The sequence below is a fragment of the Penicillium waksmanii genome (assembly GCF_028829765.1).
Source record: "Penicillium waksmanii strain IBT 27052 chromosome Unknown utg000009l:1.0-4314994.0:1.0-4318279.0, whole genome shotgun sequence".
NCBI classification, from domain to species: domain Eukaryota; kingdom Fungi; phylum Ascomycota; class Eurotiomycetes; order Eurotiales; family Aspergillaceae; genus Penicillium; species Penicillium waksmanii.
In genome coordinates, this window is record NW_026643255.1 from 1,246,807 (window position 1) to 1,272,674 (window position 25,868).

At 48.6% G+C, this 25,868-nt stretch overlaps 11 protein-coding genes across 11 annotated transcripts; 6 read left to right on the forward strand and 5 right to left on the reverse strand.

Moving 5' to 3' along the window:
• Positions 1–12: 12 nt before the first annotated feature.
• N7481_010837 (peptidylprolyl isomerase) lies at positions 13–564 on the reverse strand (the record flags this gene model as incomplete). The annotated part of the gene is made up of 3 exons (XM_057270056.1): positions 13–167; positions 231–333; positions 445–564. The coding sequence occupies 3 exons, from the start codon at positions 562–564 to the stop codon at positions 13–15; spliced, it is 378 nt and encodes a 125-aa protein (XP_057117230.1).
• Positions 565–869: 305 nt separating this feature from the next.
• Positions 870–1,737, forward strand: N7481_010838 (uncharacterized protein; the record flags this gene model as incomplete). The annotated part of the gene is made up of 2 exons (XM_057270057.1): positions 870–974; positions 1,099–1,737. The coding sequence occupies 2 exons, from the start codon at positions 870–872 to the stop codon at positions 1,735–1,737; spliced, it is 744 nt and encodes a 247-aa protein (XP_057117231.1).
• Positions 1,738–1,838: 101 nt separating this feature from the next.
• N7481_010839 (putative 3-oxo-5-alpha-steroid 4-dehydrogenase) lies at positions 1,839–2,994 on the reverse strand (the record flags this gene model as incomplete). Its single annotated transcript, XM_057270058.1, has 3 exons — positions 1,839–2,254; positions 2,321–2,786; positions 2,893–2,994. The coding sequence occupies 3 exons, from the start codon at positions 2,992–2,994 to the stop codon at positions 1,839–1,841; spliced, it is 984 nt and encodes a 327-aa protein (XP_057117232.1).
• A 967-nt stretch (positions 2,995–3,961) lies between these two features.
• On the forward strand, positions 3,962–7,814 carry N7481_010840 (putative histone deacetylase complex subunit (Hos4); the record flags this gene model as incomplete). The annotated part of the gene is made up of 2 exons (XM_057270059.1): positions 3,962–6,533; positions 6,592–7,814. The coding sequence occupies 2 exons, from the start codon at positions 3,962–3,964 to the stop codon at positions 7,812–7,814; spliced, it is 3,795 nt and encodes a 1,264-aa protein (XP_057117233.1).
• Positions 7,815–8,732: 918 nt separating this feature from the next.
• Positions 8,733–9,092, forward strand: N7481_010841 (40S ribosomal eS12 domain-containing protein; the record flags this gene model as incomplete). Its single annotated transcript, XM_057270060.1, has 2 exons — positions 8,733–8,862; positions 8,968–9,092. The coding sequence occupies 2 exons, from the start codon at positions 8,733–8,735 to the stop codon at positions 9,090–9,092; spliced, it is 255 nt and encodes an 84-aa protein (XP_057117234.1).
• A 1,063-nt stretch (positions 9,093–10,155) lies between these two features.
• Positions 10,156–11,691, reverse strand: N7481_010842 (uncharacterized protein; the record flags this gene model as incomplete). Its single annotated transcript, XM_057270061.1, has 4 exons — positions 10,156–10,769; positions 10,886–11,291; positions 11,352–11,545; positions 11,607–11,691. The coding sequence occupies 4 exons, from the start codon at positions 11,689–11,691 to the stop codon at positions 10,156–10,158; spliced, it is 1,299 nt and encodes a 432-aa protein (XP_057117235.1).
• A 3,078-nt stretch (positions 11,692–14,769) lies between these two features.
• On the reverse strand, positions 14,770–16,950 carry N7481_010843 (MDR family MFS transporter; the record flags this gene model as incomplete). Its single annotated transcript, XM_057270062.1, has 9 exons — positions 14,770–15,144; positions 15,223–15,383; positions 15,437–15,940; positions 15,999–16,070; positions 16,126–16,149; positions 16,199–16,373; positions 16,438–16,489; positions 16,563–16,639; positions 16,741–16,950. The coding sequence occupies 9 exons, from the start codon at positions 16,948–16,950 to the stop codon at positions 14,770–14,772; spliced, it is 1,650 nt and encodes a 549-aa protein (XP_057117236.1).
• Positions 16,951–17,688: 738 nt separating this feature from the next.
• On the forward strand, positions 17,689–19,652 carry N7481_010844 (Zn(II)2Cys6 transcription factor; the record flags this gene model as incomplete). Its single annotated transcript, XM_057270063.1, has 5 exons — positions 17,689–17,804; positions 17,856–18,443; positions 18,501–18,710; positions 18,764–19,026; positions 19,084–19,652. The coding sequence occupies 5 exons, from the start codon at positions 17,689–17,691 to the stop codon at positions 19,650–19,652; spliced, it is 1,746 nt and encodes a 581-aa protein (XP_057117237.1).
• A 1,202-nt stretch (positions 19,653–20,854) lies between these two features.
• On the forward strand, positions 20,855–22,057 carry N7481_010845 (uncharacterized protein; the record flags this gene model as incomplete). Its single annotated transcript, XM_057270064.1, has 6 exons — positions 20,855–21,220; positions 21,280–21,384; positions 21,449–21,553; positions 21,624–21,725; positions 21,779–21,955; positions 22,016–22,057. The coding sequence occupies 6 exons, from the start codon at positions 20,855–20,857 to the stop codon at positions 22,055–22,057; spliced, it is 897 nt and encodes a 298-aa protein (XP_057117238.1).
• A 491-nt stretch (positions 22,058–22,548) lies between these two features.
• Positions 22,549–23,619, reverse strand: N7481_010846 (nitronate monooxygenase; the record flags this gene model as incomplete). Its single annotated transcript, XM_057270065.1, has 1 exon — positions 22,549–23,619. One exon carries the CDS (start codon positions 23,617–23,619, stop codon positions 22,549–22,551), a length of 1,071 nt encoding a protein of 356 aa, XP_057117239.1.
• A 274-nt stretch (positions 23,620–23,893) lies between these two features.
• N7481_010847 (uncharacterized protein) lies at positions 23,894–25,555 on the forward strand (the record flags this gene model as incomplete). The annotated part of the gene is made up of 1 exon (XM_057270066.1): positions 23,894–25,555. One exon carries the CDS (start codon positions 23,894–23,896, stop codon positions 25,553–25,555), a length of 1,662 nt encoding a protein of 553 aa, XP_057117240.1.
• Between the last annotated feature and the right edge of the window lie 313 nt (positions 25,556–25,868).

A 25,868-nucleotide genomic window follows, 5' to 3' on the forward strand; every position in this document is an offset into this window, starting at 1 on the left:
TGACAGGTTACCTCACTTCCGCCCTTCCACCATGATGATATGATATCCATGCCCAGTCTTCACCTCTGCATATTTAGGATTACCGGTCGTACTAGGTTCCAAGTCGTAGGCGATCTTTTCAAAGTCTCCATGAAGACTTCCCCTAACTTTCCAACCGAGAGCGCCGCCTGAAAAGTAACGTGAGCACTCAAAAAGTGCCGAGGAAGGGTTTTATGTCGAAAGTAACATACCTTGTCGAGCCTTATCTTCTGAGAATTCACGGGCTACCTCGTCAAACTTTGTGCCGTTACGCAGCTTTTCAAGCGCTTCTTCTTTCTTGGAATGTTTCTCGCACTGTATAAGAGGTTAGATATTGTCTGATGCAGCTTGATTTGCCCATGGCCGGGGATTTGTCCGCCTACAAAACACCCCAAGCAGGCATAATCAAATCAGGAAAATACATACCAGAATGTGTCGCGCGTTGATAGAAGTTGCTGCCTTCAATCCACCCTTTCCTTTACCCTTGTCGTCGGATGTGTCTTTGCCTTTGGCTTTGCCGGCCGTCTTGTTGTTCTTGGGGGCCATGACAACTGAGTTCTGGAAACTATAAGTGCTGTATTTGAGATCCAAAATGCTCGATTTTTCTGGGGAGATATAGTAGCTCTGCTGTTTGCAAGCTCGGGGAAGCTGTTGAAGTGTTTAAAGTGTTTGCGTTTGCGTTTGCGCGGGTGGAAGGTGGGGTGGCCGCCTCAGGCAGAGACGTGACGTGGGATTCACTGCGGGCGGTTTTGTACTTCTACCTCTACTTCTACTTCAACTTCTTTCACCTCCAGACTTTCAAGTTCAAGTTGTTTCGGAGAATGAGGTGTTAATACGACCAGGTCAGATCCATGGCATGCGATCTTGAAACGGCTCGAATTACTTCGTTGCCCGGGGAGGCTTTCTACATCGCGGATTTCATCTCGGAGGATGAAGAGGAGTACCTACTACAGAAGGTGTGATTTTCTAATTTGCACATCTTCCTAAGTTGATGATCTATTTCAGGTGGCTATCTAGCCTTCGTTACACTTCCCACACTCTCTATATTTACTTATCACACCAGTTGACATTGGTCCGCAGGTAGCATCAGCACCACTGCCACGCTGGACTCATCTATCACACCGCCGACTTCAAACCTGGCCATCGGCCCTCACAAAATCAAATACCCTATTGGAATCAGACCTGCCCCCGTGGATGAAATCCCCCATCATCGAGCCGAGATTCAACGCACTGGGTATCTTCAAGAGTGCTCCACACGGCGCACCAAACCATGTACTCATCAATGAATACCATCCAGGCCAGGGCATCATGCCGCACGAGGACGGGGCAGCTTACCACCCGCTCGTGGCAACAGTGAGCCTGGGAGCGCCGATTGTGCTGGATATCTACGAGAAGAACGTGGACGTGAAGCACCAAGGCGGAGAACGTGAACGTGACCACGCGCATAGCAGAAAGCCACAGTTCCGCATTCTACAGGAGAGGCGAAGTTTACTCATCACGAGAGATCTGCTGTACACGGAGTTCTTGCATGGCATTGCAGAAACGAGCAGGGATGAGGACTTGGGGCCTCATTCCGTTTGTAACTGGGATCTTTTGCGGGAGAAGGATGTGTTTTTGATCGGTGGGTATGATCGGCAGACAAGGACTAGTCTCACCTATCGGGATGTGTTGAAGGTTGCGAAGATGGGGAATACGTTGAAGTTTCTGGGTGGGAAATGATGTTATGTGTTGTTTTGTTCGATACACAGTCGGATTAATCAGGGTTGATTTCTTCTAATGAGATTATGATCGTTCTATTCATATTTTTTTCATAATTGTCGTTAGTAGATGTATGGTATCATGAGCCATCGACTCTTGATTTGCTCGAGGTCATCCTTATCCCCGCCAAACTTTTCCAAATACCATTGTTTGGTTGTTCGGGCAGTGAGACCAAGATTGACGGCCACAAAGGCCGAGCATGCCAGCAAGGTCTTGTTCACGGACTGGCCCCGCGGAGCACCAAGAAATGCTAGCGACAGATAGATCACACATTCGGCTCCGTAGTGCGGACATACAACGGCGCGGAAGATCGGGTGGTCCGGGAGAGTATATTTCTCAAGAGAGAACAAAAAGTGATGGCAGTCGTGCTGCATTCCGGATGCCATTAGGAAAAGCGGGACGCATATGAATGTTCGGAGAGATGGGGCTCTGGTGATTTTGATGTAGTCAAGGGTGAGATTGAAGTTCATGAGTGCCTCTGTAGTCGATGGTTAGCAGGGTCAATTCGCCTTCAGGATTTTTTAATATTGTTTTCTTCCCATACCTGATCCTTCAATCCAGATCGCAATCCCAGCAGCAAGGTAGAATGCCAATCCCAATAGCCAGTGTACGAACCACATCTTGGATGTGGAGGGTTTTGCGAAGGAGGTTGATTCCCACAGTCGCCGCGAACCCTGCATGGCCAACAGAATCCAGCAGACGAGCACTTGGGTCAGAGACATGGTCTGTACCCGATGCTCCTCGCTTACCCGCGAGGAGATGGCCTCAAATAAGGTACCGCGACATAGCAGTTGGATGGCCCAAAATACCGAGGAGACCACCGAAGCGATGTAGAACTGGGTGAAGTAACTGTGCGGTACTCGCCAAGTCGCAAGATAGTCTAGCGGCCTGGAGATTGAGGCACCCCCCGCTGACGGTCGGGATTGGGGCTTAGAGTCGGTCGAGGTCGCACGCGGTCCATAGACAAGGAACCGGGAGCGTAGGGAGGAGGGGATGCTGACGGAGATGGTCTGTCAAGATTCGTTAGCTACCAGATGTGTCCACAGAAGCTCCGAGGGAGAGAGCAGCGCATCGCATGACATGGCATGACAGCCAAAGCAGATTTTCATCACATACCGTGGCGGCGGCGAGGAGAAAGAAGGCGCGCAAAGCATCTACGGCATCCATACCCGTGGCCTCGAGGACGGCATCAACGCCTTGAGCGAGGAAGGAGGCCATGACAGATGGATGGAGAAAAGTTGTGTCATGGCTAAGCTGCTGTGCGAGGTTCCCAGCTGGCCAGTGGAGAAGAGAGCGGCGCCCCCCGCCGATCCTGGTCCCATGGGCCAAATAAAGGGCACTGGCATGGAGCACTGGGGCACTAGACCGTGGGCACGATTAAATCGTCAGGGCTCCGGCTCCAACAAAAAAGGGAGCCAGGCAAGTTTCAGGCCGAATCGAACAGGCTTCCAAGCTGCAGCTCCTTCAATGGATGGCACGAGTTGAAAGCTGAGTGAAAGCTGAGTGGCCGCATTGAGGGATCGCCACTGCAGTGGAGCCACTGCTTTCGTCCGGAATGGGCGTCGAATAGAAGGCCCGTGTGTTAGTGCAGTGCACGCAGACGGGTCGAAAATAGGGGAGAGGACTCGGTACTCCCTAGTGCAAGCAGAACGGGGCGCTGAAGGCAGCTAATTTGGTAGCGTGGTATTGGGGGGTGCAGAGGGTGAGGTAGAGGCGGAGGTAGTTAGCAGAGTAGCCCCAGATAGAGAGAGGTCGCAGCAGGGAAGTGGGAGAGCCCTGGAGAAGAAGGAGAGAAAGGTGGATGATTCACTGTTGGCCACTGCTGCCACTGCTGGGTGGCTCTCTCCCCCCGTCCAATCTTCCTCTTCCTCTTCCTCTTCTCCCTCTTCTCCCTCTTCTCCCCTACTCTCCCACCCTTTCTCTCTCCCACTCCCTGAATCTCTTATTACTTTTCCCTTTTTGCTTCTTTAGGGCCCTCCTCTCCTTCGCCTTTATAATATTATAACTCTCCCTCTACCACTATTCTCTCGTGCCCGCCGCACGGGTTTGCTATTTCCCACCACCTTCACTCTTTCCGTGATCAGCGTCTGCGCATCATTGCTGGCGTTGCCGACCACGGTCGTCTTGGCCTGTCGCGTCCTCCCAAAATGACGATCGGAATTCTTACACATCGAGTGCTATCGCTATGAGTGATGTTGAGGCGGTTTCCCTACCCGCTGTCCTGGATATCGACCAGAATCCCCTCGCTGCGGTGAAGACGGACGCTCCAGGACCTTCATCCCCTAAGAAGCCTGAGGTCGTTCCAGCTTCACCCTCACAACGGACGAGTAATGGTGGAAGCAATGGCTTGGAACCCGTGGATTCGGAGATGGCAGAGCAGGAGGAAGAGCTAGAGGGTCCCCCAAGCCCCAAGGCTGATTCGGAGGCAGAGACGATCATCCAGTCAGGACGAGAATCCTTATCACCAGAGAAGAAGAGGAAGCACATTCGACACGACCCTATTCGTCAGGCTGTCGATGGTATCGATGGAAGCTCGCGCAAAAGGCCGCGCATCGATGCCGACCGTGGAAACCGGCCCTCCAGAGATTCTCGAGGATCCCGATCGCCCAGCCCGTCCCATCGACCTTCTTCGCCCCCCTCGGTCGTGAAAGTTGAAAAATCGGATGATCCTCCCTCTGTAACGAAAGAGGTGTTAACGGAGAGTAATGCCAATGATGTGGATAGGCCACGGCCATATCGAAAACGAAGTTTCAGCGACAGCGTGGATGAGAAACGAGAGCGCAGGCGCGACTCCCACGCCAGCTCGACCATCCGCGAACTCAAGAATAATGACAGTCTCTTCCCTCGCCCTCGCCCTCGCCCTCGACTTTCTTCTAATGCTCGTTCCGTCTCTCCAACTCGCTCCTCCCATCAACGCTCGGCCTCTGGGTCGCAGCTTCCTCCTAAGAAGAAGGCACCTACCCCGTTGACCGGTTTCCAACGTCAAAGTTCAGAAGATCGACAATCAACATCCTCCTCTGCCAGTGGTTCTCCCATGCCCAGTACTCACCTCCGTCGACTCGGTTCTGGAGTTGGCGCGTCTGCTTCACCTGCGAAACAAATGGGTCCCAAAAAGTTACGCGATAAAAGTGGCCGGACACCTCTTGCCAGGGCATGTGCCGATCGAAAGTATGACCAAGTGGTCATGCGCCACGGTGAACGTCCTGAGGATTTGAACATCCCCGACAACGCTGGCAACACCCCTCTTCAAATCGCATCCCTGAATGGAGAAGGCGCAATCGTCAAGTTCCTGTTGGGCGCTGGCTGCGAAATTAACACCAAGAATATCGACAAAGACACCCCTCTCATTGACGCCGTGGAAAATGGTAATGTTGAAGTCGTGAGACTGCTACTTGAAGCGGGAGCAAACCCCCGCACCGTGAATGCTTCTGGAGATGAACCCTACGAATTAGTCCCACAAGATCTGGAAAAGGACGAGTACAATGAGATCCGAAAAGCACTTGCCGACGCGAAAGCCAACTTACGGCCCAGTCGACGATCCGAGGAGCAGATCGGTCCAGACACCAAGGTTTCATCAAGACGAGCATCGGTTGCGAGTCCCTCACGAAGTCCCCCACCACTAGGTGGTGCTTCGAATCGCCGGAAGACTGGACGAAGTGAGATAACAAGAAATGATTTATTGTGGACCCAGGCGACATCTGAAAATCTGAGAGACTTTGCTGCTAAGGGTGACGAAGTGGGAGTTGTCAGTATCCTGAACATCCTGCAAAAGGCCGACAACGCATCTTTGATTGCTGCTGCAAAGGGTGGTCATCACGATGTTCTTTCCCTCATGTACGCGATGGGAGATGCCGATGCCGACCCTGACCCCCTGCGCGGCCACAAGCCAGGCTATAATACTCCCATGCTCGCAGCGATCGGAAGAGGCAAGTCTGATGTTATCAGTCTAATTCTTTCTCAACCTGGTTTTAATCCTACTCGTCGACTTTTCGAAGACCGATCTTACCACGAGCTTTCCCGGGCCCGGCAAGGTGAGGATTGGGAGGAAGAGTACGACATTTTAAAGGCCGCTTATGAGAAGGCTGGAGGCTCTGAGAAAGATCGCAAAGATCTGCCTTCACCACGACGAGCGCGTCCCAAAGAGAAGGACGACAAACGATCATCGCGGAGAGAATCATCTTCTCCCGTGGCTCTACAGAAAAAATCCGTTGAAAGTCCAAATGCCAACCGCCCACGGTCTGCCAAGGAGGTGCAAGTGATGAAGGAGAAAAGACGTGAAAAAGAGAAGGCGCGCGAGATGAGCCGGCCCAAGTCGTCTGCTCGTGATGCTAGTGATGCTCTCGCCAGCTCCGATCATGATTCGGCACGTACCGACCCCGTCAAGCCTAAAACTGGCCTTTCTGCTCGTAGAGGCAGCGAGTCAAGTGGTGTGGCTCGAAGTGAAGAGGTGAAGAAGAGACGCCTCATCGCAGGGCGACGCCCTCAGGATCGTGACCGCAGACCGAGTCTCTTTTCGTCCGATTCTCTTTCTGGTCGTGAGGAGACACCAAAATCACGACACGATACCCTTTCCGAAACCAACTCCTCCCTCAAGCGCATCCGTGCAGACGACGCCTCCCCTCCCCGATCTCGCTCTCGCGACACAGAAAGTGATCGACTATCACCCGAACGGAAAAAGAAACGACGCGTTGTTGCCGAAGAGAAGTCCGCAAATATGCCTAACGGTGACTCTAAGAAACAGGAGGATGCAGGTGCCAGTGAGAAGGCTCACCCTCGTCGACACCCCGATGATACCCCCCCGTGGTGATGACCCAGGACGCAAACTTGGCCCTCCCTTGAAGAAACCAGACCCCCCTTCACACGCCCCGGATGACGCACCGTCAGAAGAGAATGGTGCAGTCAAGACCGAACCCCAGGAGCCCGCTGCAAGTTCAGTCGCTGAGGTACCCACAAACACAAAGCGCGAAGCTCAAGAAGCTGAGAAGCGTCGAGAGGCGGAGGCAAAGAAAGCCGAAGAGGAACGTGTGGCCGAAGCAAAACGTCGCGAAGAAGAAGAAGAAGCGGAACGTGAGGCCAAACGCAAGGCCAAACGCGAAGCAGAGCGTGAAGCCGAACGGGAAGCCGAACGTGAGGCGGAGCGTGAGGCGGAACGTGCTCGTCTTGCTAAGGAAGAAGCCGATCGAGCTGCCCAAGCTGCCCGTGCTAAGGTCGAAGAAGATGAACGCAAGCGCAAGGAAGCCGAGCAGCGACGCGTGAAACAAGCTGAAGACGAGCGCCAAAAGCGCATGGAGCAAGAACGAGCTCGCCTTCTGAAGATCCGTCGCGACCAAGAGGCCCTGGAGCAACGACGTCGGGATGCTCTGCCAGGCCGCCTTCGCATATCCGCCAACTTCGTGGGCTCTAATGATCCCCGCGCTCGAAGTCATTCCTGGCTTACGAACTTCATGCCTCTCGTCACGGCGACTACCCGGCAACTCGAGCCCAACTGTGTCGGAGAGATGGCGGATGAGAAATGGATCCCGAATTACTTGGTTGCACCCCTGCTGGCGACCAATGACCTCCAACTCTCTCAATGTGAGTGTCGTCTTTCCTTCTCCCACAATGATGATAAATTAACTAACCTCTTCCCCATAGATGCTAGCTGGGAGAAACGAAATGCAACTGAAACTCAGCGCATGAATCTCTGGCGATGCACCCGCCGGATGCTGGTTTACACCGATGACCCCAAATACCGCAACGCATCGTTCGGAGAGATCATGCAGCTGGATTGCGACACACGGCCCAAGTACTTCGAAATGGAGCATATTTTCTGGATTCGACTTTCTGATTTCACAGACCTCGTTCCACACATTCCGCATCTCAATGGTCTCGACCTGAATTTCCTCAGCATGCATATCGACCCTGAGCCATCGGAGGCTCCGACTGCGGTGGAAAACGCCCAAGTCAATGGGCACCCCTCGGGCACCCCTGCGACCGAGACCAATGGTTCCACAGGACTGAATGGCCATAGCTTGCCTCGGCCTGGTACATACTTCTAGTTTCCTTCTCAGTCTTCGCTATTCAGGCCATGGCTTGTTTGAATTTTAGCGGGCGAGGTTTGAAGGCGGATTCTGATTGTACGATTATGATACCTCTTGCGTTCTTGTAACGAATCTTATTTTGTTCGGTAGCTTAAGCCTGAAACGAGCAAACAATTACTTTTAACTTTTTCTGTTTCTCCTCCATCTACTATACACTCTAGATATCGCGATGTTCATTTCCTGCTTATTTACTGGCACAAGTCACGTGCAGAAGGTCAGGTTCCCATCGCGGGGGTGCACCACGTGACTGGAATGACTAATATAGGGCACACACACAACCGAAGTGGAAAGTCGAAACCCACCGAAAATTTCCTAGCGCCTCTCCAATCAATTCCCATCACCCAAAACAACTCTTCGAGGACTATCCGACTTTGAACATACCCGCTACCCAAAACCAACAGTAGCAATCAAAATGGTACGCCCCTCCGTCGCCCTTGCGTGCCATTGAAGCGAAGACCAGTCGAAGGACTTGCATGCACTGGATTTGGAAAAGCAATTGTGCTGCGCTCAAGCTCGCCGTCGCAAGTAAGCGGGGCCTTGGAATCCTAGCTGGGCATGAGCATGAGCACACAATTGAACATTCCCATAATCGAGTTCCACGCAAAGAACCTCGACGGTCGCAGCTCCAAGCACCTCGCAAAACTTGATCTCGGACAAGCGCAGATAAACTAACCGCTCGTGGTTTTATAGTCGGACGGAGAAGAGATCCCCCCCTGTTGCCGCCGCCGATGAGGTCGAGGTTTCCGCCGACGCTGGCTCTGGCCAGATGTCCGTCCTCGACGCTCTGAAGGGTGTCCTCCGCATTCCCTCATCCACGACGGTCTTGCCCGTGGTCTGCGTGAGGCTGCCAAGGCCCTCGACCGCCGTGAGGCTCACATGTGTGTCCTCAACGAGGGCTGCGAGGAGGAGGCTTACAAGAAGCTTGTCGTCGCTCTGTGCTCCGAGCACAAGATCCCCCTCATCAAGGTTCCCGATGGAAAGATGCTGGGCGAGTGGGTCGGTCTCTGTACGTTTTGTCCCTCCCCCCCCCCCGCGCTGTCACTATCGAACGAGATTTGATCGAACGCTGTTGGAAATTTGAACAATTTACTAACATTTCTTTCCTCTACAGGCACTCTTGACCGTGAGGGTAACGCCCGCAAGGTCGTCAACTGCTCTTGCGTCGTTGTCAAGGACTGGGGTGAAGAGTCCCAGGAGCGCTCTGTCCTGCTCAACTACTTCCAGACCGAGCAGTAGATTAGTTCCTAATGGACTAGTCGTGCAAATGGTCTAGGAGGGATCGACGGCTTCTTTGGATGTTCGCTCTATGGGCGGGAGGTTATTTTATAACGGAGAGGAGGATATCAGGAAGAAACAATGGAGCATTTTGGCGCTTGACTGGTGTGTACCGGTTGGCATGGAATCTTTAGACATTTTTTCCCGAGTCTTCAACTTGTCCCACCCTGCGCTGTGACCCGTTAACTCGGGAGAGCCGTGCTGTGGCATCTATTCTAGGCTTCTGTCTGCCTTGGCATGCAATCAAAACAAATCAAACACCATGATGTGATGACAATTTATCTTCAACCTGTAGAAGTAGTTCTATTTTGTGACTGCCTTGTGCGCCACGATTCTGTAAGGCATGGCGGGATAATATTAGGCATAATGAACCGAATTTGAGAGGGCACAAAAGGTGGTTTTGGCTACTATGGAAACCGAAGAAAGAGGTCGAATGCTCACAACAATCCCATTAAATGCATTTTTCTAGCTCTTTTGACGAAGATCCAACGCTCGTTTCTGGAATACCTGCGTACCACCTACAAGTCTTCGCTCGATATTACGGCGTCCATTCACCAAATCGGGGTAGTTCAATGTAAGTTGAGGTGGATCGAAACTATATCGTCTTCTGTTAATCACGTAGGTATCCCGGACGTGATTCGAAGCCTTCCCAAGGTTGCTCGGCATCGAACTTTCAAGTTCAAGTTCAAGTTCAATTTGATGCTTGGATAAATGCAACGATTAGAGTGGCCTGGGGTTTATTTGAGGTCAAACATAAAAAGCTGCCAGTGCACTGGCTGATGAAACACAATTCTAGCAATAGTTTAGCTTTAGTTGCGTATCATATTACTTCTTTAAGCCTAGGATAAATCGTAAGATACGATGAAAGCCTACTACGAATAAAATCTGCCAGTCAAGCCCTTGCATACTTCGTACTCTGTAGTAATATTAAATTTTCATTGCTCTACTTAGCTGAATCTTGACTCAGCAAACACCCTGGTAATCAAGACTTGGTAGATCTCTATTAGAAATTTATATTAGAAATTTACCTGTCAATAGATATCTCATTTACCCTCTGTTTACTTTCAGATTTCCCAAAATCCAAATTGATATAAGACGGCTCAGAGTCTGGCTTTATGATGCCAATGCCGGGATAAGCACCATTAATCAGAGAACCATGCGCACTTTGACTTCCATTCTCCGAATGATCCGCATTTTCACCTGGCTTCACGAAATTAATCGTGGGACAATTGAAGAAACCATCATTCGTGACCAGAGGTGCAAGAATGCCTTTGACAAATCCCTCGAATAGCTCATAGTTATCAGCAATGGTAGGCTGAACTTGATCGGGTACAACGTCAAAGATATTCTCAACTAGGAAGCACCCCAATTGAGGAACAGTTTTTGAACCGAGATCAAGCTCAAGTGGAACGAAATTATTCAGTCCCTCATTCGCACCTAGCTCACGCGACTGCAGGAGAAAGAGGTCGAGAGCTTCGGCCAAAGTGGAAGCCAGTGTGAACGCCTCTCCACGACGGTACCAGTTCTCGGGAAAAGTTTCGTTGAGAAAGAAAGGAGCGATATTGGCATAGTCGGGCTTGTTGGGGGTAGTCCCGTTCGTGAGTCCTTCATAGACAAAGACACGTTCAGCGTGAGAAACTGTATTTTTTCTTAGCACCTGGGAAATCGATTTTGTTGCCCGAAACCTTCAATTACCTGCAAACCATTTCACACCCGCGAAGAATTCCGGATTGGTGGCCCGCGAGTTATCATACCGTAGAGCCTGGAAATTGACATCTTAGTTAGGAGAAATCGAATAGGACTGATAGTCTGAAAACTCAGTCGATCTTCCGCTTGCATTTGTGCCCCAAAGAGTCCACCATTACGGTCGGCGATTTTCACATACTCCTCCCATCGCTGCAGGATGAAATTGGCATTGTTCCCGAAGTATGTATCCTGGCGTGTGATGCTGCCGTCGATTTCGAAGACTCCATGCTTATCAATGCCCCCAGCAGGGCCGATAGTATTAGGAACACGCGAGTCAGCACCGCCAATTGAGTATTTTCCAGAAATTAGATCGCCGCCTGCCATTAAGCCCAAGGCAGATAAAAAGACCGACAACGGGTAGTCGAAGCCGTATGCGATCGAGATACCATTTGCGGCCTCGGCGAAGGAAGTTATCTAGTACGGTCAGTATTCGCCGCAGGAAGTGGTATTAGCGAGGGGAAATCAAAAACCTACACCATCTCGAGAAAGATATCCATGGTTTGCCAGAGTGTTCAGCGTCGGGCAGTTACCACGCACGTCGGTCGGGCCAGGGGCTTGGAATTGGTGATCCGGGTCATCACCCGGAATCGCCTTCAAGTCGATGATTTGCGGGGTTGGAATATCCAAGTCTTGCAGCGGACCTGTGAGACTTTGGAGAACACAATTCACTGCAAGCTATCAGCCGCTGCACTATACTCAGTAAAGAGGAGTTATTTGCGGAAAACGTACACAAGCCACCTCCAAGAGGAAGGTCCACAAGACCATCGGAAGATCTGGGTCCGATTAAACCTCCGGAATTGGCAGAATAGGACATCTTGTAGTGTCTTTCAAGGAATATATCCTCTGCGGAGGAAGGATTTGCTGCTACTCTATCATATGCAGCTTCATCCTCGGATTGAGAAGATCAGCTCGTTTCAGAAGAGAGAAGGGGCAGACCAGTGCCAATGAGCAACTGGTAAAGAAGTTCACTGAAAGGAGAAAGGCGGGTTTCATATTGAGTGTATACTTTGCAGCTCATGGATATCAGACCTGGGAGCAAGTAGCTTTTATAATTAGCCCTGCTCTTGATACTCCTGGAGTCTTTCATCATAGTGAGAGACCTATAACCGAGACCGAGATTTACATGAACGCATGATAGAAACCTGTTTCTTCGAAGTTAATGATTTGAGGTTTCGATGTGAGATGGCCTATAGAAAACTCAGGAAGTGTTGCAATGAACTTCATCATCGTCAAATACGAGGGGAGTTTGCGCTATAGGAATTATTGTAAACAGCATACAGGCCTAGCCCTAATTAAACAGTTGTCGCTATGCCCTTTATATAATCCTACTGCTAGATAATATTTTAGATATATTATACCTATATACTGGGTATACAATATATAGTACCACTCAAATAGGTCTTAACCTAGCCCTATCTAGGCATCGCCATAACCTATTTTGGAGATACTGACCTAAAACCTAATAGGTTAAACCTAATAATCTAGTAGGTTCCTATTTTAACTTATTTTAGTATAAGCTATAAGTAGGTCTTAGTGTTTATAAATCAGATTACTAAGTAATAGGGAATTCTGTATCACACACACACACATACCGACTCTGTATCTGTTTCTGGTCCCGGAGCACGACTGGAACCCGAACCGTCCAGTAAGCTGACACGGATCTTCAGCGCTCCAATGATTTGCAGCTAAGAGCTATAGACTATATTATTTTGACGTTGTACCCGGACACAAAAACTCACGTGCCACACCTGAGCCGACGTAATTTCTCTGCCAGACAGAATTGGGCTACCCCGCATTAAGGTAATTTTCATGCCCAACGTATCTTTTTCTTGGCTGGCCACTCCCAGCTTCTCCTTTTGTCCTCATTAGCACGACTTCAGAAATTGCTAAGGAAGAAGCAATGCATATTCCTGCAGAGATATATGATAGAGTGAATTCTTTCCCCCTGCCACCTTGGGCTTGGTGCTAACTATCTCGACAGATTGTATATTATGTCTGGCTCGACCATAATCGTTTCGAATATTTGTGGGACGACGCAAGGCATTACTCGGTCGCTAGCACACATACTCGGAAGGACCTCAAGGCCTTACGTCTTGTAAATAAATCCTTATGTCGCAGTGTTGCACCCTGGTTGTTCCGGCATATCGATGTGAGGTGCAGCACTTCTGAAACAGTTTCATCCTTAACAAGACTATTGAGAATAGCAAAAAGCCCACTCTGTTTGCAAGTGCACCAGATTGATATCGGGTTTCAATCAGATATAAATCCTTGTTCCTTCGCCAATAGTGCAGACTCTCTCTATATTGAGGACCTGTTCGGATCTCTCTCATTTTCTTTGATGAAATGTTGCAACCTTATGGCCCTTGAGTTTCACGAACCGCCTGAATGCCTTTCACAGGAGCACAGAAACAAGTACATGGATGCAGTTGCCTTAATATTACGATATGTGCCGCTCTCAAAGTTGCAAGAGCTACTAGTGAAATTCCCGATCACATATGATTATAGACGTTTCTTCCCCACCCAAAGCAGTCCTGTGCAGATCCCCATTGCAAAATATATGACACGTCTTCGATATCTCGGGCTGTGTACTTGTCAGTATACAGATCATCAGGACGAAAACCGTGGGAGACACTGGGCAAGTCCGGTTTTACCAGAATATACTTCTGTTCCAAACAGCAGATATTCCACTCAAATGTTCCAAATGATTGAAATGGCGCCAAATCTTCAATCGCTTTCAATAAACAGTCTCAACATTCTGAACATTGACGTTCTCACTTTCCCATCTTCCCTGTCCTTGCGGTCTCTCGATCTTATGGGAGTTTCCTTTTCAAACAACCAGATTCTTACGATTCTTGATCAATCCGTCGACAGAATAAGCTTTATCAATTTCTCGCGTGTCTATCTGAATTCCGGAACATGGCGACATATCCTGTTACGAATGTATCACTTGCGCCATCTTCTTGATATCAATATAGATTCTAGTGGATACTCACTGAGTGGAACAAGCTCTAGCCTGGCGATTACTATATTTCCACACCCAGAGCGTCCTCAGAATATCGAAACTGAGGATTACCGCGACATAGATGCCCTAGGCAACTTACAAAGAAAAGTCAATCTGAACCGGATCGCATTTGGTCTGCGGCCATTTCCAGATACTGATTATAAACATATCAACATTTTCCCTTTGGAGTCTGTATAGAGTTGAAATCAGATCAAATTTTACAATGAAAATTTCTACTACTTGATAACCGCTATTATGAGAATTCCAACTTAGGCTGTAAATATAGCCAGTATTATAACTAACTGAGGAGAGGTATATTCACACCATTCTACTATGTATTCTTAAATTGCACGTAGGCGCAAGATTACTCCTGGCCTGTTGGCTGTCACTACGAAGCAACGTTTAATTTCTTGTCGGATGCATTGGCTGAGGTCATCTGAGCAGGCTGGTTGTAGTTAACTGTTTCGTTGACGGGAATCACTAGGGATATATAAAGCAGCTGGTTCTGAAGTCGAGCAACTTACTTCGCGAGGGCAAGGCCAGGAGAATGAGCATTGACGTGACGATTTACTTATCATGGATAAACCAGTGGAAGAAGGAGCTACGAATTTAGTCAACCTGCTTTTATGTATCAATCCTTATCAAGTCATATGTGAAGTAGTGGAATGTAATATCATTGTGGGTGTGAGGTGTAGGGGGTGAGAAGGAAGCTAACTATGGAGATAGGCTGACTAACAGACATTGTCTCTCAAACTCGTATATAGGGCTGAGATGAATTTGGAGTGAAGATTGTCATGTATATTATGCTTCTAAAGTACGAACTAGTATGTATATCATTAAAAACTCTCTCATATGAATACTAGGTCTGAGAGCCGGATCTTGAGTCCAGGATCAGACTTTCTCACCAGATGGCTTCTTCTTCCGAATGTCTTTCCATCCCATTCCAAACGAAAAAGCCACACAAACGACGCTGAGCGCAGCAGCCATATAGAAAACGCGGTCTACACTCCCCGCATAAGCCTTCAAAACGCCCGGAAGGTCATCGGATAATACCACATCACGCATACCAGTGGCGCCTGCGGCAATAATAGCGGCCAAGTCGGCATTTGGTGCATTTCGGGGAATCAGTGTTTTGAGACCTGAGGAGAAAATGACATCCGCGAATGTGAGAAACACTGCACCAGAAAGAGTTTGAGTGAACATGAGAATCGCCATGCCAACAGATATTTGACTTGGTGAAAGGGTGTTTTGTATAGCGATGAGCGGCTGTGTTGAATGGTTATTAGTATCGATCCATCCGCATCACATCGTGCATTGGCATGGAGATAATAGGGAAGCTCTTACAATCTGAAATCCGGCTCCCCGACCTGCACCTATGAGTATTTGATAACCGACCCATTTTCCGGTGGAAGTGTTTGGGGAAAGTGTTGTTAGGAGTCCGTTGCCGATGGCAGTAGCCACCCCGCAAAAGATGGCCCACGGAAGATAATATCCTAGCTTCCCAACTAGTAGAGACACTGTTAGCTTTGCCGATAGATCTATCGTTCAATTCACTGACTGAGAAGGCCTGACATCACAGCAAAGGCTAGCTGCGATAAAACACTTGGAAGAATATACACTCCACTCATGGTGGGCGACTCATTCTTGATTGACTGGAAGTAAATCGGTAGATAGTATGAAGCAGTGAGGACCATCGCAAATATAGTTATCATGACCAAACAACTCGACCACATTACTCTTTGTCTTAGCATGGTAAGAGGTATCATGGCCTTATCACCTTGATGATGCTCCCAGGCTAGGAAGACGAGAAAAGTGCAACCCGAACCACAGAAGAGACCTATGACGGTTGCGCTTTTCCACCCAAATTCATTCTGCCCATATTCAAGGGCAAGAAGGAGCTGTATGGCGGCTGGGGCAAAAAGCACAAAACCAATAAGGTCAAGTTTCCGCGTGATCGTCTCAAATGATGATTTGATTGATGGCTTGGCGACCTGATCAGGAATTTCGATAAAGAGGAGCATCAACGCAACCACGCCGCCAATAGGAAGATTGATATAGAAGCCTGTATGAAACAGGAGTTAGATGACCAAGAAAGCTCTCAAAGAAGGAGAGGAACCTACACCATCTCCACGTAGTATATTCAGTGAAAGCACCTCCAATTAGTGGACCGAAAGCAACACCTAGTTGACAAACTAGAATATGATGTCAACAAAAACTTGCAACGCTGGGCTAATTCATGCCACTTACCACCCATCATCATGCCAAAAAGAGCTTCGTAAATGTCAATAAGATGTCTAATCTTCCATGCGGGTACGCTTACCCGGAACCTTGTGCATTGGTGCAGATGCTGAGATGATGGTTAATGCTCCGTTCATCAGTCCAGAAGAGCCTATTCCAGCAACCGCTCGGGCGACAATTAACATCTTCGATGATGTAGCAATACCACAGAGAAGAGACCCAAGCTCAAAAATAAAAAAGAAAACCAAGAAAGTCCACTAGTCCCGTGTCAACGCGGAGCGAAATAAAATTAAAATTGAATACTTAGGTGCAGAAGTATACCTTGGAAGTGAAATTGGTGTAGATTCTACCCGTGAGAGGCTGCAGACAAGCACTGGCTTACTGTTAAGAATCTGGGAGTACCCTAGGGTAGACACGGGCTTTTGAATGGAGCGGAGATAACATACCTCGCAATCTGATAAGAGCTACCATACCAACCCAAATCTTGAAGTGAATGAAACTTGGTCGTGATTACCGGAATAGCCTAGGCACGGGACACGGGTTAGTATTTTTTCGGTAGTAAGGGGTGGAAGAAAGACATGCTGTGACAATGATGGCAGTGTCTAGTAATACTAAAAAGCAAACCAAAGTAACTGCACCCGCGACCAAAAAAAGCTCCACGCCAGTCAAGTATTTTTGTTCTTCTTTGCCAGATGCATCAGCAATTCTTGGGGTCCCGTCTGTAGACGGACGAGAAGAACCAGACTCAAATTCCTTAGATACTTTATGGGAGACGGATACTAAATCGTGGGTCAAGCCTGAGGACTTGACAGGGGCCAAGTCGTTGGCACCCATGTTGAAAAGCTTAAGCCAAAGATCAATGTGAATATTATATTTTGCGACCGGACCTCATAAATAAATAGGTGAATGAGGTTGCGATGTTGCGAGATTTTTGGGAGTGACTTATAAAATTCCTCCCCTCTAAAACAGCCCCAGAAAACAAAGCCCTCTAGGTATCAAAAGTAGGCAAAGGTTTCTAAACTACAGGGGGATATGATTGTTGATTGGAGGGCTGGCCATTGTGGGACGGGGTTGAATGAACCCCCCAGCCCGAATTCCGATGTAAGTGAGACGGAGGAACGGCCGATCGGGTTTTACGAGGGGATTATAAATCACCAGTCATTCAGTTATAATATGAGATGGAATTTGGGCCCTAGTTTTTTAGATGAGACTAATTAAAAAATGCTAAGCATGTATTCATACATCCATGCATCCATGCGCATTTGGCTCGTAGGTCTCGCAGAGGGTTGAGAAGTAATGCTACTGGTAGTATGAGAGTAGAATATAAAGGGATTAGTCATAAACTTTCTGGCCCCAGACTCGGACGGATTTCGATTCGATTCTTTCCAATCCCGCCGTTCCTTCAGGATGACTCGTTGGGTGTTGGGGAAACTTTCCTTTATTCTTTTCGCTACGGCCTATATTCGTGCCTGAATATCTAATGTTCTCTGGTGGTACAAAACCGCACAGATATTTCTTCTGCCCATTTACTGTGTTACCCTGAATCCCGAAATCCAACGGTCGGGCTTCGGGATGGACGTCAACCACATCCCGAGTGGAACCCCGGCACCGTATGGCCGGGCTTGTATTAACTGTTCTCGCGCTAAAAGCAAATGCATTCTTTTGGAAAGAGGACATGGTTGTGAAAGGTAAGTCGAGAGATCACATCACTTTCGTCAAATGGACTAATGGCCTCGTAGATGCCAGCGTTTGAAAAAGGACTGCCGGCCATCGCCGACAGTGCGAAAGCGAAATGGCCGATCTTCGGCTTCTAGAACTGCACAGCTTGAAGCTAAGCTTGATAATATTGTATCATTACTCCAAACTACTGGCGGCACATCTGGTATGCCCGCGGATTGGGACAACGCCACTTCGATTGCCATGCCTGCTCGAAATGCTCCATCTTATCTGTCTAAGACGGACCACCCCATGGTCACCCCACCTGGGATTCCATCGCCGGTGCCGTCATCATCAACTGATTGTTCAATGGCCGATGTTTGCAACTCGCTTCAACTTACTCCAGAGGATGCCGAGAAAAGTCTCGGGAGCTTCCGCACTCACAACATGAGATTCATTCCCTTTATTCACATACCCTCCCATATGACTTCCCAACAGCTCCGCGTGGAGAAGCCATTTGTCTGGCTGACTATAATGGCGGTATTGACCCCTGCAATTGATAGGAGGGAACTTGTCTTTGCCCAGATTACGAATATCATTCACCAAAAGATTCTCGTCGAGGTTGCCCCAAACATGGATATGCTGCTCGGACTTATGATATTCATCACTTGGTGAGTTAGATGTCAAATCACGGGGAAATGTGCAAAATATACTCACTTTAGTTCTAGGACCACATATACCAAACGTCCTTTTCTCAATTTCTATTCACACGTGGTCATGGGCCTTGTCTGTGATCTCGGAATCAACCAGGAAATTCCCAAGGAGCCGTCAACGATGCAGGCTTTTAAATGTGCCGTTGGTTGGAAACAACCAATTTCAACTACAAGGACTATTGAGGAACGAAGAGCCGCGCTTGGCTGCTTCTTGTTGACATCTAGGTTTGTCCGTGCTTCCAGAAAGAATGCGAAGCTAAGTTAACATAAGATTGCAGTGTTGCTTTGACAATGTTTAGGATCGACGCACTCAGATGGACGCCTCACATGGAAGAAAGCCTACAGGTTCTCTTGGATGCCAAAGAGTGCCCAGAAGACGAAGTTCTGGTCACCCTGGTCAAGATCCAATTGGTGATGGATAAAGTGCATCATCATAGACGAGATGGAGACGGCCAGTTGCCATCGCTGCTGTATACAAAATCTTTTCAAGCACAGTTGGACTCTGTGAGAGAGCAAATTCCGCAGCACCTCAAACAGCTAAGTATGTTTATTCAGCCACAACTGAGACACAAACTTGAAGCTTACCCTACTATTCTAGATACGGTGTTGCTATATATTAGTACGGCTGAGTTTATTATTCATGAAACTGCCCTCAAGGATGTCTCTTCTTCAAGTTCTCCAGAGCTACATCGACTCGAAAGTCTCTGTACTTGCCTTCACGCAGCCAAGTCTTGGTTCGATGTTTGGATCACCATTCCAGGTGAGGATTACTTGGGTATGCCGTTCACCATGTTCTTCCAGTTCTCAAGAGCTCTGGTGACTCTTTACAAATTATCGACACTTGACGACCCGGCTTGGGATAAAACCATGGTCCGAAACACAGCCAACATACTTGAAATCCTCGATCGTCTCACTTATGGCATGAAGACATGTGCAGACTCTCTCAAGGTGGAAAATGAAGAATGGAACATCTTCGAAAAAGGGATGAAGATGACTCAATCAATCAAACAAGGCTGGGAGCCAAAGCTTATGGAAATTTGGTACCCGAATGTGCCAGCAAATGATCTGGGAGGCAACTTTGTGGCGCCAAATTCTGCTCTGGAACCTTTACCAACGAATGGGTTTGATGATATGTGGATGATGGAAATTTTTGGGTCGATGGGATAGGCTCCTTTTCTTTTCTACTTTGGTCTAGCTTGTCTTTCTCGAGGGAGGCTGCCCGGCATAACTCTTGAACAAACCCACCTCAATGTATTTATATTACTCTCCAAGAAATCGAATTCCCACAAATTGTTATATGTGGCTTCTTTGAAAGGTGTAAGAATAATCAAGGCAGGGTCAAAAGAAACACCTGCATCCCAGGAACCAGATTCGTAGCTCTCCAAACCCTCTGAAAGTTGGCAAGTTCTTTCTTGTCCTAGAGAACAGAATCTATTACTAGTAATCCTCAGATAATGGCGGTCACCAACATGGATACGTCGGGGAATAGTCGGTAAAAGGGGGAATTACGTACCTCAATTGTCGATCGTATGGTGGATCCCCGACTCCAAGGCATCAATAGACTGCGGATCGATGTACTCATTATGGTGTAGGGTAAAGCCCGGCTCGTGAGGGTGATCGGCATTCTAAAATAAGCTCCGGCGACTTAGATTCCCAATCAACGACACTCAACTCAACTAAAGGTCAGCCCTTGCGGCTGTGACAATTTCCTGTATTCCATATGGAGTACATTACTCGCTTTGCGCTTTTTCGAGTCAGATCTCAACCATTTGACATGGGGTTTGTCCATTTGTCTCTTCTTTGCCACGGCATGCGTTCTTGGAAGATTGAATATATTTAGTTCATAGACTAACATAATTGAATCATACGGGTCAGTCAGTATTGATGTTTTGTAAAGCTAAAAGTGTACATAATGGATATCCGCGCTCATCTAACTAACTAGTATGGTTTCATTGAAAACCCACTGATCAGGCTGAGTCGTCACCAAAGGCAAAAGAATCTCCAGACTTCGAAGATAAAGATTTTAGCTTAATTCTAGATTCTTCAAGGTATGATGATCATGTCCATTTCTGATTCCCAGGTATGCCTTGGGCGTGGGCGGAGACGTGTCAATCTATCGACCTCACCCCTTGGAAACGCTTCATACAACGCGTCATACAGAAAAGTGGTACGTGGTTGAGGAGTATGGCCCGAGTCGAGACTTTAGATAGTAAATAGGGAGAAAGCGAGTAGAGGGTATAAATTACTCTAAATATCAATCAAAATATGGCTATCATTAAACCTCAACCTCACTCTCATTACCATCATCAGAATTCCCGCTCTCTTTATACACTCATTCTCTGAAACCTTTACTATCAACAACCTTCAAGATGAAGTATTCGATCGTATTCTCCGCCATTTTCGCTGGACCTACTGTCGCCTCTCCGGCCCAATGGGCTCCCCAGTGCAAGACCGGTGCCGACTGCAAGCCTAACGAGCACTGTGACAACATTGGCAACTGTGTTGTCAGCAAGGACACCCGCGACACTCCTCTAGCTCAGCTTGGACAGGCTTGCCACATCGGACGTGACTGTGCGGGCAGCCTGGAGTGCATTAAGGATATCTGCGCTGCACCCCGCAATAAGCGCGATGCCCTTCTCGCCCATTTGAGCGAGAATTGCAAGCAGACTTCTCAGTGTGTGAAGGGACTTGTCTGTGATAAGGACCTCTGTGTTGCGCCCAAGGACAAGCGCGATGTGATTCGCCATAATCTGAGAATAATATCAAAGAATATCCCATACTAATTTGCATAAAGACCTTGTCCGAGTCTGGCCAACCTTGCAAAATCAATGGTGACTGTGTGAAGGGCCTTGTTTGCGGACAGGATGATACATGTGTTGCCCCGAAGAACAAGCGGGATGTAAGTGATGACATGGCTTCTAGTTCGACCCATGATTACAAGGATGAGCTGACATTCAGTCTAGTCGCCTTTGTCCCAGCTGGGCCAAAAATGCCACAAGGACTCCGAGTGCGCGAAGGGTCTGGTTTGTGAGAAGGACACTTGCCTTTCCCCGAAGAACAAGCGAGAGGTAAGAATCTCTTGAGAAAAGATCCGTTGAATATTGACATGAATCGAGCTAAACATCGCTCTTATCTCAGGACGCCGTTCCCCTGGGGCATTTCTGCCACGCTTCTTCCGACTGCCGCGATGGCCTCGTCTGTGAGAAGAACACCTGCATCGCTCCCAAAGACAAGCGTGGCGTGAGTAAATGAAATAAGCGGAAAATACCCTCAAGCTAATTTATGGTTAATAGAACTCAAAGGCTCTACTTGACCATGCCTGCAAGCTGAACGGAGACTGCATCAAAGGCCTTGTCTGCGGTCACGACAGCACCTGTGTTGCGCCCAAGGAGAAGCGCGGTGTCACTGGCGATGAGTGCCAGACTGATGCCGACTGCCAGGGCCTCAACAAGCTGACCTGCCAGGTCATTGTAAGTTACGCTGTAAATTATCGAGAGTCAGGGTTCGACACTAACAAATCACCAATACAGAAGGGCAACAAGCTCTGCGCCGCCCTCCAGGAGTCCAACTAAATCTCGGAACTGGATTTACGTACAAAGTACAAGTGGGTTCCAATGCCCTAATTGAAATTGTGGATTGATGCCTCTTGGTTTGGGAGAGAGCTCCATAATTGGATGCGAGATCCGAGTCTATCTATTGGCTTAGCTCTACTCTGTACGAGCATTCTTTCGCTTCTCTATATATTGGTATACTAGCATTTCTTTCTTTATCTTCGACCGAATGAAACATCGAACATTATTTTCACTCGAAAATACTTGGACCGTGACCGTAGATATCTGAAATAGAAAGAAATAAATGGCTGACCATCAAAAGGTCTTACAAAGGGTGGTCGACCTGTCACCTGTTTGAGCTCCACTTGAGATCGCCATTGATCGACCATTTCTGTACGCGCATATTACTTGGCACTGTATTTATTCTAGAGAATTCGAAAGGCATTAATTTCGCGATCATGCTATGAGTGTTGTGAAGCTGGGGGTCAATTTACAAGAATGGTAGGTAAGATTTATAGCCCGACAGAGCCAAGGGACTTGATCCTCTGTAGCGCATCCTTCCGGACGCCTTGCACAATGGTCTCGGCAGCTGGAACACCGTGAATCAATCCGACCGAGGCACCGGCATAGGTTGCAAGTCTTCCCTCAGGCCCCCAGCCCGCATCACCCAGCTTCAAAGCTTCATCGTGGCGCTTCTTCAAATCTTCAAATGGGGTGCCTGCTTGATGTTCAACGAAAGATTGGTTAATGATGGTTCTGGGGCTGTATCCAGCTGGCCATCCAAAAGTGCCCCTGAGATGATTGTAGAGCAAGGTTCGTTTCGTTGCTGTCGCGCCGTCTGTCGCACGCACAACCTCATCCTGATATCCTTTGCTAATCCGGGCCTCTTTAGAAGCCAGGAACCGAGAGCCCATGGCAACACCCGATGCACCTAAGCAAAGTGCCGCAGCAACCCCACGCCCATCAGCGATACCGCCAGCTGCTAGAAGTGGAATCTGGCTACTTTCCATAGCGTCCGCAATTTCGGGAAACAAGGTCATGATGCCCATCCCATCTTCTGAGCGGCCGTGACCGCCTGACTCTGCCCCCTGGACAACAACGATATCCGGTTTCTCGGAAATCTGGAGTAATTGTTTTGCTTCTTTCAATGTGCCAATTTGAATCCATATTTGTGTTTGCGGAGAGGCCTCGCGGATCCTGCGCGACCAAGTATCATATTCCTCCGGACCGTCGCGGGGTGCGAATAACCAGGCAGCGCAGGGCTTAAATTTCTGGATAGCCGCGGTCGCAATTTCAATATCGTCCCCCCAGAGCTGAAAACCGACACCTACTGGGAGAAGAGATGATGATGAAGTGTGTGAGGAGAAGCTGGATGGCTGTGTTTGTTGTTTGCGGATCAGGGTCAGTGTTTCTTCAAGGTCGACGTGCGTGTTTTGAGTCTTAATGCCGGGTCCGATGAATCCCAGGCCACCTGCACCTGAGACAGCCAGGGCAAGTGCTGGTCCAGACATGACACGCATTGGCGCGCCCACGATGAACGGGCTGGTGGCCCATGGGTAGCGGGAGAGGAGTTTAGTCGCCATACTGGCTGGGGGGAGAATTGGATAATCGGTGTTTGATGAACGTTTGGACAGATTGAACGGAGAGTATTAATAAGTACGCCAGGCATGCATTAAGGAGAGAATCAAGAGTGAATATGGAATTGAGGAACCGAGGAATTGAAGAAGTGAAGACTGGGGAAGCTGAGGGATGAAGTCATTGCCTGTCTTCGTCTCCGCCAGAGCCGCCTTTACCGCCCGACCTCCGCACGATCCGATGCTTCCCTTCCATTCCACTTCATCCTCTCTCCACCCAAACATGGAAGCCCACGCCCAAGCCCCAAAACGGAAACGAGCACGTCTGGCCTGCAAGCCCTGCCGGGAACGCAAGAGGAAGTGCGATGGTGGTAACCCATGTACGACATGCACCGAATGGGGTTACCAGTGCCACTATGAGGCTCGGCGGAGGAAGTCTCACAATGTCGACCATCTATCACCCGATCCTTCTGCATCTCCACCAACGCACAATCCCCCGGGAGATATTTCCACTGAGCCGGATCCCAGTGGACTAGTCCGCCGCTTGGAGGCCAATTCAGGCGCTGCCTTTGTCCGAAAATTGGGACTGAAGATCGATTCGGCCAAAGCCCCGAAGCTCAACTTATTCGGGTGGAATATTGGAGCACGGCAGTTATCAGCCCAGCCCCTTGCATCTTCGGTGTTTCCGATCGTGGAGATTACATCGCTGGACCATATACAAGCGCTAGCCCTAACTTACTTCCAGAAGATTGATCCATGTTATGGATTTCTTGACCAACAACTCTTCTTCGAGCGACTGAACCAAAGATGGCAATCGCCCCTTCTACCAGATATATTCGACAGCGTCATAGCTGGCGTGGGTGCCCTCGGCTGTCTGTTCTCGCAGCGCAATGCCACCATCACTGAAGTTCATCTAATTCGCACAGCACGCTCCACATTAGACATGCACCACCTATTGGGCCCTCCATCAATCGATCTTTTGAACGGATGGGCACTCAGATCGATTTATCTTCGGATGACAGACTCGCCACATTCTACTTGGATGGCGAGCTCGACACTAATGCACCTCCTGGAAGCTTCAGGTCTCCACCCCGAGTCACATTCAGTTCTTCCACCCAGCATTAAGATTGATCCGGATCTTCAAAGACGCCTCGTCGGCGTTGCACATCATTTGAATGTTTGGACATCCTTTGACCTAGGCCTTTCACGGGTCTCATTCCAGAAAGATGATCTTCCTTTGCCACCTTCACCCAAACCTGGTGATTATACTGCAGAGGTTTTGGGTCTGCTCCCCGTATCTCTTAGTCTCGACCCGGGAAGAGCCAAGGATGAGGCGGACCTTGCGACGACACTGGGCAAATTACTAGACGGAACTCATACCCAGCCCCCATCTGTCATGGCGCAATGTAATCTTGTTCTTTGCATTCTTCGTCGGATTCATACCCAGAATCTAGATATATCGCCTGGTCTTGCAGATCGAGTACTCAAACTACTCGAGAAAGGTCTCAGCTGCGCACGAAGCATGGTCATGGACTGCACGCCTTGGCATCAAGTTGCCAATGTTCCATTCCATATAATCTGCGTCCTCTTGGTAATAGACACGCGCCCATCACTCTCGATGCTCCCAGAAGCAATGTCAACTCTCGGGCTGGTCGCATCTCCCTATGATACCGAAACCATGAGAGAGGCGTATAGCGCGGCTTGCTTGTTGGTCTTGCTACACCAACAGCGTAGGAAGGATGATATAGCGATTCTAGGAGAGGCCCTCAGTACCCAAAAAACCGCCCAATTAGAGATATTATCTCAGCCGACCCCTAGTGCCGAGGAGTTCAACTGGCTGGGCGCTCTCGTTGCAGACTTGCCTGGGCTACAAAGAATCGATTTGGACCAGTTTTTGAATGCAGATATGATTGATGTTCCACCTTTCATGGGCGAATCTACCTAGGCTTATGTATCAATGCATGGGATTGAAACTCACTCTTCTTATTTAAATTCGAAAAAAAAAATTCGGCCGAATTTAATGATAAAATAGCTGTAGCTAATCTGAAAAAAGAACCACATGCATTATGGTCGAATCGCGGTAAAACCATGGCCATCCCCCTACTATCACCGCACTTGCATAATTCGCTTTCTAGATAATCGGATCCAAACAATACAACAAGTCTATTGGTTTCTAATTCTACCCACAATTAAACACATGCGGGCAATGCAGCAGACATGGGTACCCGTAGTTCTTTGGTGGGGCTCGAAGGCGAAGC